At 43.9% G+C, this 20674-nt stretch overlaps 1 protein-coding gene across 7 annotated transcripts in view; it reads right to left on the bottom strand.

Moving 5' to 3' along the window:
- The window catches only part of LOC111868465 (mucin-12), a 194903-nt gene that overhangs the window by 109182 nt on the left and 65047 nt on the right, over positions 1-20674 (bottom strand). For all 7 annotated transcript variants that reach the window (XR_002843514.2, XM_033753069.1, XM_033753070.1 and 4 more), the window contains exon 5: positions 20010-20562. Coding sequence is in view for 6 of the 7 variants with exons in the window: in XM_033753069.1 (XP_033608960.1) it covers positions 20010-20562 (553 nt within the window). In the remaining variant the exon portion in view is untranslated. The remainder of the gene's footprint in view (positions 1-20009; positions 20563-20674) is intronic.

The following is a 20674-nucleotide window of genomic DNA, read 5'->3' on the forward strand; positions in this document are numbered from 1 at the left end:
GCATGAGGCTAACAACCTCATCCTGTAAAAAGAAATTTGTTCAGAAACCTAACAACCAACCTCGGGTCATCATGCGTGGATCCATTCCTAGGGCAGCACGCATTGGTTGTGGAGACTGATTTTAGAGGAGGCCAAAGTTCACCGAACGCTGTAGCGCCGAGTGGTAGGTAGGTAGGTAGGTACGTATTGAATATGTTTTCATTCAATAATAAATATGAGTAAGGCCGCGCCATAGCTCAAGCGGTTAGCCGCTGGCTTCCCACCGTGGCGGTCCGGGTTCGATCCCGGGTCTAGTCAAGTGGGATTTGTGGTGGGGAAAGTGTCGCTGGGGTAGGTTTTCTCCGAGTACTTCGGTTTCCCCTGTCCACCTTCATTCCACCAATTGCTCCACAATGACCCTCACCTATCATCTGGGGCTGGTACAATAGGCCAGAAGTCGCTGCAGTGCAAGGGACTTAGTCCCACCCCACTAGCAATAAAAAAAAATATCAGTAAAGGCATGTAATTAGTGTTTTACTTATTTTCTTCAACATTCTTTGTCAAATTTAGTAACTGTACGAAACTGGTTTTCAGGAACGGAACTGCACTTCATAACACTGCGCTTGTGGGGAATATGGGTTCGGCTTACGACGGCTCTCCAAGAACCAATTAAGTCGTGAGCGCGGGGATCACCTCTGTACTACTCTCCAAACCATACTAGCAGTGGCGGAGGGTCTAGAATGGAAAAAGTTACAGCTCCTCTAGGTTCTAACATTTTGCGCGGGCCACAGTACACGAAGTAGTCAAGTTCCAAGCAAAACAAAATTTAAAAAATCCGTGGTTTTTACTCCGCAAGCGAACTATACCGACTGAGCGACCGCCGCTTGTTGGAGAAGTTAGTGCCAACTTTAGCGGATAGAGGGTTTCGCGTGGTCAGCGCAACGGATTCCCATGGCCGTTAATCTCGGTTTTCTGGACAGGAACCGCTACTTTTCCATTCAAGTAGCTCCGCATTTATCCTCACGAGGCTGAGTGGAACCCATTCCAGACCCACTACTTCTCAGAAAACCTAATAGCGCCGGGAATCGAACCCGTAACTTCTGGATCTGTGGCCAGGAGCTCTGCCCACTAGACCACAGAGGTGGTTCAAGTTTCAGCAAGAATTTCAATACATGTAACCATTGCAGCCTACTGTAGTCTTGTCTTAAACAATGTTTTATATTATAATTCAGATATTTCTCTCACAATTAACGATGAAGTATAGTTATTTCCATCTCAGATTTCTAAAATTTACTGCCGTTGTGTAAGTTTGAAGCCAGTGTCTCCATACACTCGTATAATCTTTAAGGAATGCATCCTGTTGTGTAAGTGCTACACATACACACACACACACACACACACACGAGTTTTCATTTGGACTCGACAAGCGACGAAAGCAGACGTAATAGCGTAGGCTCGAATAAAGACTGCAAATCCATCAACACACTCAATATACCCAACCACGATCCAACGCCATATTTCAACGTATTATAAACGACATAAGGGACGAGAGTTATATCGTATACACAAAATTTTGAATGAAGATAATAGCCATAAACCGAAATACAGCCACAGACAATAACAAGACCAACACGACCAACAGAGAAAATTCTATATCTTATTTAAACTAAGGATTAACTACTAAAAATATCCTGAATATGATATTTCCACAAGTTTAGTATTTTAACATTTTAATAATATTTTAACTTTTCGATATATTATTTAATGTTTTAAGATTTTGAATAAGTTTGAAATGCTTGTTTAATACATTTTGAACCGGTTTAGGTTCAGTATAGAACCACTTAATCTGTGCATATAAAGGTGATCAGCGAAAGTGAGAGAAGCACGCCGTATTTTTCATTTTATTCGTAACACGACGATAAACACAACATATGGATCCATATACAACGTAAAATTCAATAGACTAAGGCTTGTTAATATATCGCCTGATGACGGCTCCATGAGCCAAAACATGTAGTGACGCTGTACAAGAAATAAGCTCAGTTATGCTGTAGATTGTGAGCCAATTTGATGTTCGCTGTGTCTCCAGATATACTACGATAGTCAATAATTTCGTGAACTGGCGGCAAAGCGTCGTTGCAGTGAACTACAGCGGATAGGTTGAGGCACGATATGATGCCCTATTAGTTCATCTCTCGTCACAGCAAGAGGCAGTTGTGTGCAAACAGTGTAAGCAGAACTACGGCCGCTGTTGTGTTCTGCAGTTAAATGCGAGTGGCGGAAATTGAAAATGTGGCAGTTTGAACAACGGACAAACATCAAGTTCTGCCAAAAACTTAGCAAACACCCTAGTGAAACGTTTGGCTGTTGCTACACGACAACGCCCCTGCACATCGCGTTGTTCTTGTTCAAGAGGAACTGGCAAGACAACAGGTCACCGTTTTGCCACACCCTCCATACTCACCTGATCTCGCACCACGAGATTTCTTTCTCTTTCACCGCTTGAGAGCAAAGCTACGTATGTGGTCGTAGATTTCAGTCGTCCGAGGTCTTCAATGCCACAAAAGACGCCGTACGGGAATTTCCCGCCAANGCCGTTTTGTCACACCCTCCGCACTCACCTGATCTCGCACAAAGCGATTTCTTTCTCTTTCACCGCGTGAAAGCAAAGCTACGTGGCCGNAGGCCAACGGAAACTATTTTGAGGGTCGATGTGGATCTGTAAGTGTATGTGAATACCTTGTCATATGATGAGATAAAACCACAGTCCACGAACTTAATGACTGTACCATGTATTAAGATTGTAAAAGTTAAAAGAAATGTACAGCTGTCCCTGTGTCCAACTAATTACGTACTATACCATGAACACGCATGGGGATGTACAAGACCCACGTATTCTCGATCTCGGCACTAGCTGGAGATGAGTGGTCACCTTCACGCTCCGGCCGCTTTACTCCCTGGGTAAAAGCCCCCGGTACCCATTAGAAAGGGGGCTGGGTGGGCCCCAGAACCAGTCTGGACAGGGTGGACAGGAGAAAAATGTTGCCTTTATCGGGACTCTAACTCCGCCCCCTTGGCGACCAAGCCCGTAGCCACTGGCTATACCGACTGCGCCATCACGGCTCCATATACACGGCCGTGATATTACAGATTCTTCAAAGCAAAGTATGCTTCAAAATATCCGGAATTAGAATAGCCGAACGGATGAAATTACATTATGGGAACTTTTATAAGACTTCTGCACTCCAACTAGTAGCAAAATTCATTAGTTTTCGATGGATTTTGACGTGAATTCCGAATAATAGTAACAAGAAACACACAAGGAATGTAGCGTGGAGACCTTTTGGGAAACGACCACATGTAAGTCAGCAGGAAAGACAAATCCAGCTCAGATGATACAAATGAAAATAAACTTATTTAACGTTGAGGATCGTACAGCGGTCACTATGAAGAGTACTATTGTACCTTCTGGGATGCGATGCCGCATAGTCCACCAAAGTTTCGGAGCAAAGTGCTTCCTCCATCTGCAGGTAAGCCAGCAAGAAGGAGCGGCAAGCCTGCTTATTGCTGGCAACTTGTTTGACTTACTCCCTTACTTCTCCTGAAGAAGCTTGGCCTGGCCTCCTTTCTGACAGTGCCCATTTTTCTCCATTACTTGCACTTTATCTCTATTTCGTCACTTCCTGTTCCTGTAAATCATTCTCGACATCTTTCAGCCATCTCAGCTGAAGCCATCCCACCTGTCTTCTATTTATGGCTTATTTTGAAAATTCCGTCTACTTAATTACAACATACACGTACTTATATCAGCCGAGACATCGATGGAGTAAAAGTAAACGTGACAGAGGTCAAGACATAAGGCAATGTGATACTGTACTGAAGAAACAAATAGCCCAATACAAAGAGCCAGGATATTTCAGTTGAGCAAAGGGGCTGGAATAACTCAGTCGAGTTACTGTAGCGTGTAGACTCGTTACTGGGTAACGACCACGATACAGACAACGAACTAACATTCGCTGCTAGGCAACAGATTCATAATAATCAAGAATAAGCAGCCGTCACTGGGTAACGCCTTCCCAAACAAATACTTTCCCACGGAAAAAAATTGCAGTACAACAATTAACGGTGTTTTGTACGAGGTACGTGCCGAGTTGTTATAAACAAGGGACAAGTATAGAAGAGAGTTTTCAATAGTCAGTTGTAATGGAGTCTGTAAAGAGAAGACTTGCTCGGTGCAGTTGAAGAATACCTACTGTTAGAAGCCATTATCAGGAAACGACTGTCGAAGGGAGAGCAGACCGAAAAGATATAACGTGTTCTATAGTGATTTGTAAAATGCGGAGATCAGCGATGGCGCTATTAATTAAGTGTAGCCAAGAATCGTGTGTTAAAGTTGTAAATAAATCCGATCTCCAATACAAACCCCCGTCGAGAGTCACTCATACACGTGACAATATTTTTCTCTTTTCCACAGCGACCAGACCGGCTCTGAATCCCTCCTATGCAATGGGTATCAAAAGCTCAACCCCCCTCCCTCACGGGAATAGAGCAGCCGGAGTGGAAACTCACCATTCTAGTGCCGTGGTCTAGAATGGAGCTATACCTCCACTCCACAACGCATCTTTAAGACTGAATTAATTCATTAAGAACAACTTTCCCCTTTAAGGTGACTGGCTAGACTACCCATGTGTTTATGCTCCGCGGCAGATGTACGTGCTCCCTCAGTCTGCACGCCACAGTAACTAGTCTGACAACGGTGAATATGTAAGTAGTAAAATGGTAAACTGTTGCTACAAACAGTGCTTAACGTCTTGTCTTACAGAGCTCCTTGTTATGTTTAGCTAACAAAATGCTGGCTATGTTGTTACGACGACGCCGTATTACTGCTGTTTTTGTTAGATAGCGTTTATTTGAGTTGTCTACATGTCGTACTATTTGACGTGACGAAATGAACTGACCTCGAAAGTGTAACCTCGTGCTTCTCTAACGAGCAAAAGGTATACCACAGGCCGCGTTTTTAGACCTTGCCCGAAGATGCACGCGAAAAGTATAGTAAATGGATCGGAGCAGTGTTGCAGCTACAATGAGAGAAGAAGGGTGCCGCATTGTAATAAAGGCCCTGCTATAACCCATACACATCCTGCAATCATTCTATAAGTTATTACACTCGACCAAATCCACCTCGAAAATTTGTTAAGAACGGTTACGTATAAAGGTAAAGCGTCCCTGTGCTCAACGAATTAAGCACTACGCCATGAAGGCGTATGGGGGAGTGGATGTAGAGATACACGTTTTCTTGACCTCGACAGTAGTTGGAGGTGAGTAGTCAGCTTTACGCTCCGGCCGCTTTACCCCCGGGGAAAGAGCCCCTGGTACCGATTGGATGGACCCCAGAGCCGGTCTGGACGACGTGGATTAGAGAAAATTCTTGACCCTACCGGGACTCGAACTCCGACCTCTCAGTCGTCCAGCCGGGGTAGCTCAGTCGGTATAGCGACTGGTTACGGATTGGACGAGCAGGAGGTCGGGGTTCGAGTCCCGATGGGGCCAAGAATTTTCACTTCTCTGTGTCGCCCAGACCGGCTCTGGGGTCCACCCAACCTCCTATCCAATGGGTATTGGGGGCTCTTTCCCGTGGGTAAAGCGGCCGGGGCGTAAAGCTGACTACTCACCTCCAACTACTGTCGAGGTCAAGAAAACGTGGATCTCTACATCCACTCCCCCATACGCCTTCATGGCGTAGTGCTTAATTCGTTGAGCACAGGGACGCTTTACCTTTATACGTAACCGTTCTTAACAAATTTTCGAGGTGGATTTGGTCGAGTGTAATAACTTATAGAATGATTGCAGGATGTGTATGGGTTATAGCAGGGCCTTTATTACAATGCGGCACCCTTCTTCTCTCATTGTAGCTGCAACACTGCTCCGATCCATTTACTATACTTTTCGCGTGCATCTTCGGGCAAGGTCTAAAAACGCGGCCTGTGGTATACCTTTTGCTCGTTAGAGAAGCACGAGGTTACNAGAAAAGCGTCTTCTGCAAATACAATGAACTTCGGCTTCAATTGCTACCACATAAACTGAAACAATATTACTGCTGTACCTGAAAGCGAGACGCATATTTGAAAACGTTTTATTAACTTGTTCATGGCTCAATGACACTGTCAATAGCTCATATTATGCGGCAGGGTGTGAAAAGACGAGGTCGTGGCCTAATCTGTGTCAATATCCTGGAAACTGCGTGGAAGGAGTGAGGAAAACCACGATAATCGATGTTCCGGCCGAGATTCGAATCGGGCACCTCCCGAATACAAGTCAGAGCTCTACCATTTGAGCTCATTTGCTTGGTAATTCTTGAACAAATACCTGAAAACCCTTCAGGGACATCTTTAAACTAGTATATGGAATAATATTACGCAACCAGTGTCCAAGAGAAGGAGTCTGATCAGCAACAGCCATTCTTACTTTTGACAAATGCAAGCAATGTGACAAAGAGAATACAACATAAACTACGTTGTTCTGCCAGACAATTTCTAGTCATCTAAATATACAATACAATACTTACAAAACAAAACAGAATTAACGTAATCAGTGATGCAACTCACCAGTTCAGAGAGGAAAAACTGAAAGCATGTTTCCTTGCGGGCTCATGACAGTGCACTACACAATCCCCGTCATCGCCGTACTGCAGCGGAGACTCGAACTGCCAGACTGAGGCAAAGGCTCGCTCACTACGCTCACTACTAACTCTACTAACTGCCTACCATGCGCTTGCTCATCTCAAGTGTAACGTGCCTTTTTATAGTGAGGATGTTCTGCTGATGGGGCCGTAAAAATTAAGAGAGTATACGACTGTATGTGGAAACAAACAGCCGAACGTCGAGACAGCATTTTCTGTATAGGGAAATATTCTGAAATGCGGCGTAATCATAGACGGCGTTGCAGCTTTCCTCATTTACTTCCTTGAAATCGTTAGATAAATTAATTAAATTGCTTGGAAGTTTATGCAATACTCAAGGCACGGATATCTCTTTACTTTTATTCTGTTTGTGTTGTTCTGCGTATGGATAGCGGCCTTGCGACGGGCTGATCTCCCGTCCAAGGAGTCCTACCGACTCTGTATAGGATTAAGAAACTCAAAAAGCGTCCAAGGTTCAATAAAAGGGCTGTAGATAGATTAGATAGATAGATAATTTTTTATTATTGCTAGTGGGGTGAGACTAAGTGCCTTATACTGCGGCCACTTATGGCCTATTGTACCAGCCCCAGATGATAGGTGAGGGTGATTGTGGAGCAATTGGTGGAATGAAGATTGGCAGGGGAAACCAAAGTACTCGGAGAAAACCTGCCCCAGCGCCACTTTGTCCACCACAAATCCCACTTGACCAGACCCGGGAATCGAACCCGGGACGCCGCGGTGGGAAGCCAGCGACTAACCTCCTGAGCTATGGCGGTCCCCGTTGGGTCCCTTAGGAAGAGCTAACCTCAATTACTGATAGATGTCTCCTCCTCCCCTNTAATAGATCTTAAGCAGCAACGCTTATTAACAGAGTCTGCTTGCTTGAGCATATTTAACACTGATTACTATGTTATGGTTGGCAGGTCATTAAATAATGCTATACGAACTGTGTATGCTTCGTTGTGGAGGGATAATACTAACTGTTAGTTTGCAAGTACTATATGTAAAACTAAGTGGAGATGAGTCCTTGAGAAAGTCTCCAGTTACTTAGCTGCTCAAAAATGGTCCAGCATTTTATGGAACCCGAAGGCTCACTGCCATGTTTACAAGATGGCTTCGCTATTCCCTATCATGAAACAGCTTAACCCAGTCCATATCACCCAATCCTGTTTCTACAAGATCCATCTTCATACTCTCACGACAGTGAGTAACTATATATGGGGACTTGGACTGCAAATTGGATTCATTGACTACCTTAACACATGACTCGTGACTACAATTAATTATATGGCCATTGCTGATCTCCACACTTTACGAATCTCTACAGCGCACTCTAAGTTTTTTTTTAATCTGCTGTGTTTTCAGCAACCGTTCGCTGGTAGCTTCCAAGCTCGCCTCGTTGTTCGCTTACTCTCAACTGCACCGAATAAGACTTCTCTTCACAGACTCCCTTACAAATCTACTAACTTCTAAACTTGCCTCGGTTATAAAAGCTCGGCACGGACCGCGCAGGAAACACCGTTCCTCTGTTGCAGTTCAATCGTTTCCGTGGGAACGTGTTTCTTTGCCAAGCCGTTACTCAGCAATGGCTCCATATATCCGCTTATTAAAAAATCTGTTGCCAGGCAGTGGATGTTGTTTCATTGTTTGTTTCGCGGTCGTTACCCAGCAACCTAAGTTTAGGCCTTCCTAATGGTTTCTTTCCTCCTGGCTTTCCCACATTCTTCTCCCCATGTGTGCTATACATCCTGCCCATCTCATTTTCATTGACTTCATCGTTCTAATTATATTTGGCGAGAAATACAGGTTATGAAGCTTGTCATTACGCAAATTTCCCCGACCTGCTATTATTTCATCCCTCTTTGGTTCAAATATTGTTTCGGCGCTCTGCTCTCAGATATCTTAAATCTATGTTCTTCCCTTAAAGTTAGACACCAAGTTTCACGCCCATAAGAAACTACAAGCAAAATTATAGTTACGTGTAAAACAACTGTATGTAAATAGGAACATGCAGCGGTGATGTACACCTTACGGGAAAATCAATTTGATCAAGTGGTGACAGTATTTGTGGTTAGCTGAACGACTTCCTTATATCCGTTTTTTACGTTCTGATGCAGTCAGTTCTGTCTCGTACACGAAGCGCATTTACAGTTTCCGACTGAAAAGAATAATTAATTTCAAGAATTCATTAGTACTTCACTTTGTGTTTATTTATGTGTGTGCAGGAAGAAAGTTCTGTACTGTCAGGGCTTCTGAAATTACCATAACCATGAACATTTGCCTACCGGTTACAATGAATGAATTTACTGATGATGGCGATGCTAGAGTAAAGTCTGAAGCCTTGGGCATCACCACGCCACGGAGACATACAAGTACAGCGTTGAGTTGTACTGTTAATGGACGGAAGTGAGTGGTGAGTCTCACCTGCTGGTCGCTCTATACTCTGGGAATGATTCCTCGCTACCGACTGAGTAGAGAATTGGGTGAGGCCCAGAGCCTGTCTGGACATGTTGGTGAAGAGAAAAATCCCTGACCCTGTCAGCAATTGAAGTCCAATCCTCGAATTCGTAGACTACTGTACGTCACTTAGGGATAGAAATATCCAGAACTGAAAAAATGTTGACCCTACAAAGCAGGTAAGACATTACAGAAGGGGAAGTTGGAAACTAGGAAGTGTGAGTCTGAACACGATACAAACTACACAAAAGAAAACCCACTATTGTATCCCTCCTTCCCTCACACAGTGGCGTACTACCGCAGCTGTGCATATCGCCTGAAAACAGTTCATATGACTCGGTAACCTGTACAGGTAAACATATTCTTAATAAAAGTGTAGGAATACACGTTTTCCTAGTTCACAGTTTCTGTTTACGGAGAGCCAAAAAAAAAAAATAATAGTAATTGAGTTCAACTGCATTCAACTCTTATTTATTTACGTCCTAATTTAACAAACCAAATGCCAATCACAAAGTTAGCACGTAAAAGAATAAGTAAACGACACACACAAACAAAATACGGAAAGAAGGTAATTTATATCACATGAATAATAATTTAATAATAATAATAATTTCAATAACACAGATCGAAATTATTGAGAAGTGAGAGTAGAAAAATATATACGCATTGTATTCTACAATGAATACAATTATTATTATAATAATTGGGAGAACAATGGCTAGTAATAGCAATAGTAATCATAATGATATTACTAATCATGACAATGATGGTATTATTAATAATAATACAATTCTTATTTACGTGCAAACTCAACAGCCCAGAGGTTGTTTCTGGCCACCTAACTCTCAGCGAATATGGAGCAGAGATTCTTTCCTTGGGTATAATATGGCTAAAGGTTGAAGGTGACCACTCACCTCCCGTCAGCGCCGAAGTTAAACATGTACATCACACAGCTACATTCCACTCCCATTAACGGTGCTGAATTACTGAATCGAAATGTTTTAAAAGCATCAGTACTCGCATAGAATCTTGTCGATTCCTGAAGTCAGACTTCAGGTCGGTGTTCGGTTGTCGTCACTTGAATATTTGATTTCCTGATATTACTCTTAATAAGAGCCACAATTCCGAAACTGAGGAGCATGGTTGGATCACAGCATGATGAGAGCATAGGACTAAGTGCACAACAGAAAATAACGCATTTTCTATGCCGTCTTCATCTAATCGCTATTCTTCTTCGTTGAATACATGACCTTCTTCAAGGCAAAACAGGCTGTCTTCTGGGATGTGATGTCGTATAGTTCGGCAGAAATTTACCGATGTTTCGGAGGAACGTATTATCTCCATCTTCAGAGTCTAAAAGTAAGTCAAGCAAAAATAACCAAGCAAATAGCACATTCCTCCGAAACGTCCGTAAATTCCTACCGGGCTACACAACGTAACATCTCAGAAAATAGCAGGCATTATCTTGATAGTCACCAAAGTGAGAAGTAGAAGCTAACAGGTCATACCTACCACTCGGCGCTACAGCCCTGAACGAGCCTTGGCCTCCTCTACAACCAGTCTCCACTGCTCTCTATTCCTCATCTTCTCTATCCATCCTTTCTTGTCATTTGCTTAGTCCATTTCCCATATGTTCCACTTATCCGAGGCTGATTGTTAGGTATTAGAACAAAACTCTTTTCACAGGACGAGGTTGTTAGCCCCCCCCCCCCCGAGGATCAGGGTATCTCTCTTAGTCTGGACTCTATCCTTTGACATTTCCGGCATGGGTGACCGTACCATTAGTTAAACTACCGCCGGCATAGCTCTCGGGATCAGAGAGTCACGCAAACCCCACCACCAAAAGGTGGAGACACATTTGGGGGGGCCCACAGGTCATACTTAGGCTATATATTCGTCTTCTCTGTCACTGCATAATCAGGGAATCGGTTTCCGGTTGGAGAGACGAGAGGATGTGTCTGTCGTTTACAACAGCCTCTGGTCCTCGCCAGCGGAGTCATTCTCGAATTTGAGTCCAGCGGGACTCATGACCATATTTTACTGTCTCACTTTCGAGCCTTTTCAAACTTGGAGGGTCAGGTTCCCGTATTTATATTCCCCAGGAACAAGGTGGCCGAGTTATACCCCCAGGCACTGGATTCCCTTTTCGTCGCCTCCTACGATTCGCAGGGCTATCGTGGAGGTATTCGAACCCATCTCCACATGGGCTTGGGGTGGGCCTCCTCGCACTGAACTGACCTCCTTCACACGGATTGCATAGAAAACACCGTTTTCATTTCTTCTATTGTTGCATGACGTCACTGTTGGCGCGTACCAGATAGAAAACACCGCTTCCAATAGTTACTATATTGTTACATGCATACGTTGTTTAGCGATGACTCTGGTATTATTTCGTGTTACACAGCCATTGCCTAGTAGTGGCGGTTTCTCTGGCTCCCCAATTCTAGCTTTGGTCAAATATGCCACAGTATAATCTTCTGGAAAGTCTAAAAATTTACTGAAGTTTCAAAGGTATGTATTGCCTCTATCTTCAGGGCTGAAGAGTAAGCCAAGCAAGCAAACACGAAAAAAAGTAGCAAGCAATAGTCTCTCTGCACATTTGCTTCGTAGCCTCTAAAGTAACAACATTGTGGTAACAAATTTTTATGGTCGCACCTGGCAGGCAACAAGAGGCTATATTAGCCAAAACAAGGCCTGCTGCATGAAAACAATCACATCAGTTTTAGTTTATAATTCTGTGTGATCTTTCTACTGATACCATCACAAGCCTCACACTAACAGATCTATTCTCATCCTCAGCATCCACGTGCCTACCTCCCACTTCATGGAGACATATGGGTGAGTGGAGGTACGTGTATAGCTCACACATTCTTGATATCGGTGCTAGATGGAGGTGAGGGGTCAGCTTTACGACCCGGCCGCATTACCTCCATGAAAACAACCCCTGGAACCCATTATTTAAGAGGATGGGTGGACCCAAGAGCCGGTTTGTTCGTTATGGAAAAGAGAAAAATCTGACACCTTGTCGAGAATCAAACCCGGCATCATTTGACGTCCAGCCCGTAGCCTAGGAGCTACACCACTTGGCTGTTTCTGCTCCAGTACCAATGATATAATCCTAAAAATAAAAATGCCGGGGCAGTCTGGTGCGCAGTTCCTGGTTCAAATGGCCATGAATCATGAAATGTGGCCGTTCGTGTAACTTAACGACAGTTTTAACATATAAACACAGGAACCAAACGACAACAGCCCTGGAAACGACAGACAGACAGGGGCCGATGCGTCAGCCTCAAGAGGAGTGGTCAGGATTTAATGTATGACTCCTTCATGTTCGCTGTTACTGTTTTGGAAACGAGTGTTACGGCGAAGCTCCGACGTCGAAAGGAGCACTATGCCCTGGCTCAACTAGAGCCCTATACAGACTTCTTTTTATTATGCTTCTTTACAATCTGCATCATTATAGACTATTAAGTAAATGTGTTGTAGATGGTTAGCTTGCAAGGGAAACATCCACTGATGTTTCTCCTAAAGATAGTCTATTTCATTGATTGATGATGTCTTGGAACCATGTTCTGTTCAGTATTCTTGTCACGGGACCGTTGGTGTATAGCTCTTCTATTAATTCGTTGTCATGGTTTACAGTTTGGTTTTTGTACCTTTCAGCCATTCTTAGTACGTATTTCATTTTTGACGAAGGGTATCTTCAGGTCGTTATGGAGCGTAAGGTTGCTCACATACCATGGCGCGTCTGTAATTGCCCTTAGTGTTTTTGGTTGGAATCTCTGGATGAGATTGATTGTCGACGGCTTGCCCTATACAGACATAAAATTCTTCGTAACTATTTGCCTGCCATTTTTAAGTTAACAGTAGTTTAAGTGGGAAGTCGGAATGGCTCAGTCGGTACAGCGGCGGGCTACGGCTGGGCGGCCCGGGTTCCACTTCTGGTAGTGAAAATTTTTGTTTTCCACAGCGTCTAGACAGGATCTAGGGCCCAACCAGCCTCCTGTCCAATGGACAGCGGGAAATTTTTCCCAGGGGATAAAGCGGCAGGGGCGTGAAGCTGAAAAGTCACCTCAAGCTCGTGTCGAGGTCAAGAACGGTGGAGCTATACCACCACTTCCCCATATTTCTTCATGGCATAGTGCTTAATTTTTTTTTTTTCAATTTCATTTATGTTGATTCTGTACTTTGGTTTTGCATCGTGTGGATGTGGACAGTGTTACCGGCGTTTAGGCGGCACAAGGTGCCTCATAAAGATGGAACAGCAACTATTATATTTTCGAAACGTCGGCAACACTGTCCACATCCACTCGGTGGAAGGATTCAGGAACAGAATCAATACCAATAAGGAGCCACAGCGAAAACCTAAAATCAATAATTTCATTATTTTGTCCGAGATATGTCCCATTCTGATGAAGAGAGGCAGAAGTGACGCAGAGCCAGTGCGGCACTATGCGTTGTTACTGACCTAGCTGGGCCCATCCTACATTTCGGGCAAGCAAAAGCAGGTAGATGCGCAGACCAGAAGGAACTTCCAGCCTAGTGCAGGGTCAGGGGTACGATTAACTTGCCCTGTGTGTAAGCACCGTGCTATGAACACGAACGGGACAATGGAACTGGAATTGAATCCATAGTTAACCATGGCGTTATATGAAGGTGACTCATCAGCTTTACACTTCAGCCGCTTTAAGCCCAGAGAAAGAGCCCCCGATACGGTTTGGAAAGTCTAGATTGACCCCAGAGCCGATCTGGACGTAGTGGTGCAAAGAAAATTCCCAGCAATCGAACTCAGGAGGTCCAGTCCATAACCTCTCACATTACTGATTGTAGGCCTCTACTCCGTCTCATTTCAGGTCAGAGGCAAAGTTCAGAAATATGGCCTGAGGTTAAAACAATGTGGCGCGATAGATTGGCCTGGTAATGAACTCGAGCCTCCGCGACAAGGAAGTCACCTCGTATCCTGGAATGACAAGCATCTTCTGTGTCTACAATTATATGTTTGTTTACGGTTTGATGGTCAAACGGGACAAGATCCTAGTTACTTTCACAGAATTTCACGACTAGTAGGCCCAACGGTTTCCTTTTTCAGAGGAGGCAGTTGTTAAATCATTTCGTTTGGAGCAGTAATAGAGTTAATATCCTACGTTTGTTGAACATGGACTGGAGACCCCCAATACGTATAAATGGAAATTGTGTACAATACGGAATTAGATATCCTACAGAAAACAAGGAATTTCGTGATCTGCAGAACTTCACTATTTGTGCTTCCAGGTTTGCGAATTTAAAAGTACAACTACTCTATGACCAGGGGCACGCGGTAGCGTAGTTGGTTGAGGCACTACGGCACAAGCCGGGAGGTTGCGAGTTCGATTCCCGATGAGGTCAGTGTATATTTTCAATTGAACTAATCTTTCCAGCTGCACTATGGCCCTGGGGTCGACTCAACCTCTAACATAAACGAGTACTAGAAATATTCCTGGGGGTAAAGGGAGGCCGGACGGCACGTAAGACTGACAACTTCACCGCCATCTGTGAGCCGATTGTCTAGAAAACGTGGGAGCCTCGACGTCTCACAACCCTATGGGCCTCCCCACGTCCGGTTACAGGGATATCTTTACCTTCACTCTATGACCATAAACAAAACAAAAAACTCTCGATACGTTCCTCCGAAACGTCGGTTAACACCTCTTACACACGGTGCCAAATCCCAGAAGACTGCTTTCTTCAAAAAACTCTGTGATTTTAGTCCGCAAGCGAACTATACCGCTATGACCATATGTTACGAAATATTACCTCTCATTATGAATTCACCAAACCTTATGAAATGTTGTTTAGCCTACTTTTGCTTTCGATTGTTAATGAGTGACAATTACAGCTACTTCAATCACTGACGGCGAATTTGTCGCTGAAGAGGAGGATGTTTAAGAATGACTGCGCACTCTGTTCTAGTGCTATCATTGCTGCTTGCGGGATGTTGGATCATTTCACGACGCTGTCAGAAACTGACCTCTTGTCCTACATAACAAGTATGTTGTTCATTGCAACTATCTGTGACGTGTCTGTAGGTTTATTTATGTAAATAAAGGTAAGGTCATCCCTGCATTCAAATAAGCACCATTCTATGAATGAGTATGGTGGGAGTCGAATGTTAGTTTGGAAATTGAATGCCTTTTGAGAGACTACCGCAAATTGCAAATTAGCTAACGAAATAATTTCAACTTTCCAACATGTCAACGAGAATGCACTGACAGTGACACATTAAGCATTCGATTGATCATAGTCTGTATTTGGTCCTGTGAGAATCTCGCTGTCCTAGTTTATGGACATAGTTCCTAATTCTGCCTGCCTACAGGGGGTTAAAACGTTTCGTTACTTGTTCCCCTTTCACCAAAATATCCATAGTTCACTTACCACCATAAAGGAAACAAGAAATATTTTAGGACAACAGATAATCAGTGGAAATTGAGATTCGCACGGCGTTGACTCTGGAAAGTTCCATCTTCTGGCACGTAACGCCGTGTAGTATGGTAGAAATTTACTGACATTTCGGAAGAATGTATTGCCAACATCTTCAGGTTCCAAAACTAAGGCCAGTAAGCTAGAAGCAGAATGCGTGAAAGCCTGCTTGATATGGGCTGGCCTTGATTACTCGGCTTACTCTTCAACCCTGAAGATGGAAGCAGTACGTTCCTCCGAAAGTTCAGTAAATTTCTACCAGACTACACGATGGCACATCGCAGAAGAGAGTACTCTACAGTCAGTCAGTGGATTTATCGAGAGGCGAGGCACTTACTTGAAACAAACAATACTTACTCTGTAGATCAGGCCGCGCCATAGCTCAAGAGGTTAGTCGCTGGTTTCCCACCGCGGCGGCCCGGGTTCGATCCCTGGTCTGGTCAATTGGGATTTATTGTGGACAAAGTGGCACTGGGGCAGGTTTTCGCCGAGTACTTCGGTTTCCCCTGCCAATCTTCATTCCACCAATTGCTCTACAATCACCCTCACCTATCATCTAGGGCTGGTACAATAGGCCAGAAGTAGCCAGAGTACAAGGGACTTGGTCCCACCCCAGTAGCAATAAAAGAAATACTTCGTAGATCAAGAAATTCTCTGCCTTTTATGGTATACTAAGGTTCGTAGGCGAGACCCTAACAGCCCCACAGGACCCTCTCCTGTATCAGCTGAATCTAGTCCACACTCTATGACATCTATTCATTCTAATATTTGAGTGCTGATGGAGTTGGAGTAGACCAGTCGGTGTAGTCACTAGCATAAGGCTATGAGATCTTTCTCTCCTTCGTAACGTCTAGACAGGCTCTGAGGTTGCAGGGGGATATTTCCCCGACGGTAAAGCAGCCGGGGAATGAACCTGACCACTCATCGCCATTCAGTGCCGAGGTTAAAAATGGTGGAGCTATACCTTCACTCCACCGTATGTCTACATGACGTTCTGATTAATCAGTTAAACACAGGGACAATTTTACCTTTCACCTTTTATCAACCTTTCCCCGGGAGTAAAGTGTCCGAGGCGTGAAGCTGGTCACTCACCTCCAACTAGTGCCGAGGTCAAGAAAACGTGGATCTACACATCAACTCCCCAATACCACAGGCCATGTGTTTGGTCAGTCATGGCGCCATGAACACGGCTGTGTCACAGTCCAGGCGGTTAGTCGCCGGCTTCCAACTGCTGCGGCCTGGGTTCGATGCCAGGTCAGAACATGCGACATTTGTGGTGAACAAAATGACACTACAGCAAGGTTCTCCCCGAGAACCTAGGTCTCCCTTCCCAATTCTCATTTCACCAACTGATCCATAATACTTACTTAGTCATGGAGTTGAGTCCTTCTTGAGAAGCCGCCAATTCTGCAGCTACTCAAGAATCTCCCAGTATTTTATGGAAACCGAAGGTTCATTGCCGTGTTCACAAGAGCCCTCTACTGGTCCCTATCCTGAGCAAGATCAATTCAATCCAATCCGTACCATCCCATCCTATCTCTCTAAGATCCATTTTAATATTGTCCACCCACCTATGTCTTGGTCTTCCTACCAGTCTCTTCTGGTTTTCCCACCAATATCCTATAGGCATTCCTCTTCTACCCCCATTCGTGCTACATGCGCTGCCCATCTCATCCTCCTTGACTTGATTATTCTAATTATACATGGAGAAGAGTACAAGTTATGAAACTCATTATGCAGTAACTGATCCATGTATCTTAATCATATTACCACCAACGCCATATTGTCTCGACACCGCCAGCGTCGAAAAGAACGAGGCCACGAAATTAAGAAAGCTTTCAGAATTTATAAACTAACGCAGCGGGGTCTAGTCACCGCGAGAAATGAGACAGAATATGGGGAAATGGATGTGTGAACCCCATGATCGCTCTCATTATGGCCGACTAATTTTAACATGAGCTTGCGTCATGGCATATAATAGCAGGCATGACGTCACTATATATAAATACAGTATATGAAATCTAACATTAGTTAAGTTAGTATTCTACGTGCCAGTTGTGATTGAGCTCAGTGCACAGTTCAATCTCATCCAGTCCTATTGCACTAAGGACCCCAGGAGTCCGAACTATTCGTGCGTGGTTAAACGCCAGTTCGTGTCTCACACCCGGAACAACCGGCAGTAACGTGATTACTGCACACTTCTGAAAGATTTTTTTTTTTCGGAATTCGAATGAAATGGGGCATGCCCTGAAACCGTTCTGTTATGCCCAGATTTTAAAGTTGAGAGAAGAAACTGGTGTGGCTATAACCCAGACCTGTCAGACGCTGTCAGCAGCTAAGACTACGAGTATACAGCATCGAATGCTACACTCGTGCACCTGTGTGAGCACTTCATACTCTGAATAGACAATTTCAAGGAAGAAAAGCTCTGTTTGTTGAATGCGATCTCCGGTTTTGTGATTGTGATTCAATTTTATGATGCAAATAGAGTCTAGTAATTTTCTAATGATAGCGTAAAATTCTAATTAATAGAAAATTGAATTCGGGTGATGCTTGCTACCATTCAGTCCAGAACCTTTTGTCTTCTAGTCTGCTGCCCAAAAACATAAGAATTAGAACACAAAATCTATAATTTTGCCTGTGGTTCGGTATGGGTATGGAATTTGGTATCTAACATTAAGGGACGAACATAGACTGAGGGTGTTTGAGAACAGGGCGCTGAGGAGAATATTTGGGTCGAAGAGGGATGAAGTGACGGGAGATTTGAGAAGACTGCACAATGAGGAGCTTCATAACTTGTACTCTTCTCTAAGTATAATTAGAATGATCAAGTCAAGGAGAATGAAATGGGGAGGGCATGTAGCATGAATGGGGGAGAAGAGGAATGCATATAGGATATTGGTGGGAAAGCCAGAAGGAAAGAGACCACTAGGAAGACCAAGATGTAGGTGGGTGGATAATATTAAATGATCTTAGATGGGGATGGTATGGACTAGATCGATCTGCCTCTGCAGAGGCACCAGTGGGGGGCTCTTGTGATCACGGTAATGAACCTTTGGTTCCATAAAATGCTAGGAAGTTCTTTAGTAGCTGCACAATGGGCGACTTCTCAAGAAGGGCTCAGCTCCATGAAGTTAGATTTTAGTTTTTAGTTTTTGGCGTAAAATTCTACATATCCAACGGATGATGCACCCTCAAAGATTATTTATATTTAAAATATGATGATTAACGATGAATTGAAAATTATGTGTAAAGTAACGGCCATGGCCTGTTTCAAGGTAATAACCAGGCATTCTTCTGGAAGGCCTAAGGAAAAAATGAACAAGCTAGGATAATAAGTATCACGGCCGAGACTTGAACCGGGCACCTCCCTAAAACAACTCAATAGCGTTATCGTCTGAGCCTACTTGCTCGTGAAGGAAGACCACGTGAGCTACTACATGACTCCACAAAACAATCACATTTATCTGGTCTTCCTGATTGCGCATGACGCCTATTGTACTGGCCAGTCATGAACAGGATGGACGATGTTTAAGACAGGAAATGTCAGACAAACACAATCAAGCCAGCAGGTATGACAGTCTCTTTGTTGTGTAGTAGAAATTTCCGCAACAGGAATTAAACACGTTCTGATGCATTAACGCCCATTTTAATGGTAGTACGAGCTAAGTGCATTATTTCCGTGTGCGATAGTTTTCTAGGTTTTCCTTGGTCTTTAACCAAATGCCCAGATGACACCAAAGTTCCAAGTTGCTATTGAGCAGTTCCCATGCTGCCTTCCCGATTAAAATTAATAAAAATTGAGCCAATTTTGCGGCAAAGGCCACCAATTTTTTCAGATTATGCAATTCGACACTAATTCGGAAAACAGAATTTTGCGGCCTCTGTCTGAAGTCAGTAATTCTAACGATTCTAATGTTTTCGTTTTCATATTATCTTTATTAGAATGATAAGCGGGTGAAGATTGGGAATATTCCAGTAAAATGGCACCCTTTCTACCATCCTTTCCCCCAACAGTATAATGCTTCTCATCCTTTGACTTTTACGGTATTTTCCCCTCTCTTCTACTACTGATGCACGAGATCAAAATGGAGGAGGTGAATTATTCACAAAATGTATTTATAACAACCTAGAAGCCGTGTTCATAATAGGTCAATATGCGAGGTCCACTGAAGAGATGGAATGAAACTGTAGGTGCCACACTTGGTGGCAACTCTTGTCGTACAACACAAAGTTGCTGCAGAAATATTCCTATTAATATATAACAGATACGGTGCACTAATCCGAAGATATTTCATCTGTTCCGTGTTTCGCGTTATACATACATGAGTGTGTACAGATATATGTTCGGTCCATGTTGTTCTGTGAGGAGAACAACATGAAACAGAGAAACAGGATAAACTTCCACATATCATAGTATTTAGGTTTTTATACTCACCAGAGGAGGATGTGGCTGGTTTCAGTTCGATGTTGAGCTCAGTTTTCGATGGCTTTCTTACGGGACTCGACTTCCAATCTGGAATTTCCTCAGGAAGAGGCCTTGAATCCCTGGAGAAGGTGGAATGTGACTCAATGCGGCTGCCAAATTGTTTCGAATCCCGGACATTTGAAAAACTGCTCTGCTGCCTAGTTTCCCGGTAAACGCTCTGCGGTGAGGAAGATGACTTCTGATAGCTGTCATCGTCATCAACAGGTCGCGTTTCAAACGGCACCGAGTCTTCGACTTCTTGTTTTCGATTAAAGAAGGGCTTCTGGCGTGTTGGAGATATCTTCCTCTGAACTTCGGTATCTGGTTTTCTTCTCTGATCTCCATCATGTATAAGTTCCTGCCGACTGCCTACTAAGGACTGCTCTAGTGCGCTGTCACTGGAGGGTTCAGGATTCTCTTTCGGTTTGTCGATCGTTGCAGATCGCTCTGCCATAAGTCGGCGCACGATGCGGATCTGCGCTCGGATGGTGCGACGCTGCTCGTAGCCTACCGCCTTCTCCAACTGCAAAGAAAATCTCTTTATAGTATCACAGAACGAGTACTCTGGTCTAAGCCTTCGTAGCGTTCTTCAGTTGCTACTCAAGTACCAAGTATTCATTTTTAATTAACTGTGG

Source organism: Cryptotermes secundus, unplaced genomic scaffold (assembly GCF_002891405.2).
Source record: "Cryptotermes secundus unplaced genomic scaffold, Csec_1.0 scaffold169, whole genome shotgun sequence".
NCBI lineage: Eukaryota > Metazoa > Arthropoda > Insecta > Blattodea > Kalotermitidae > Cryptotermes > Cryptotermes secundus.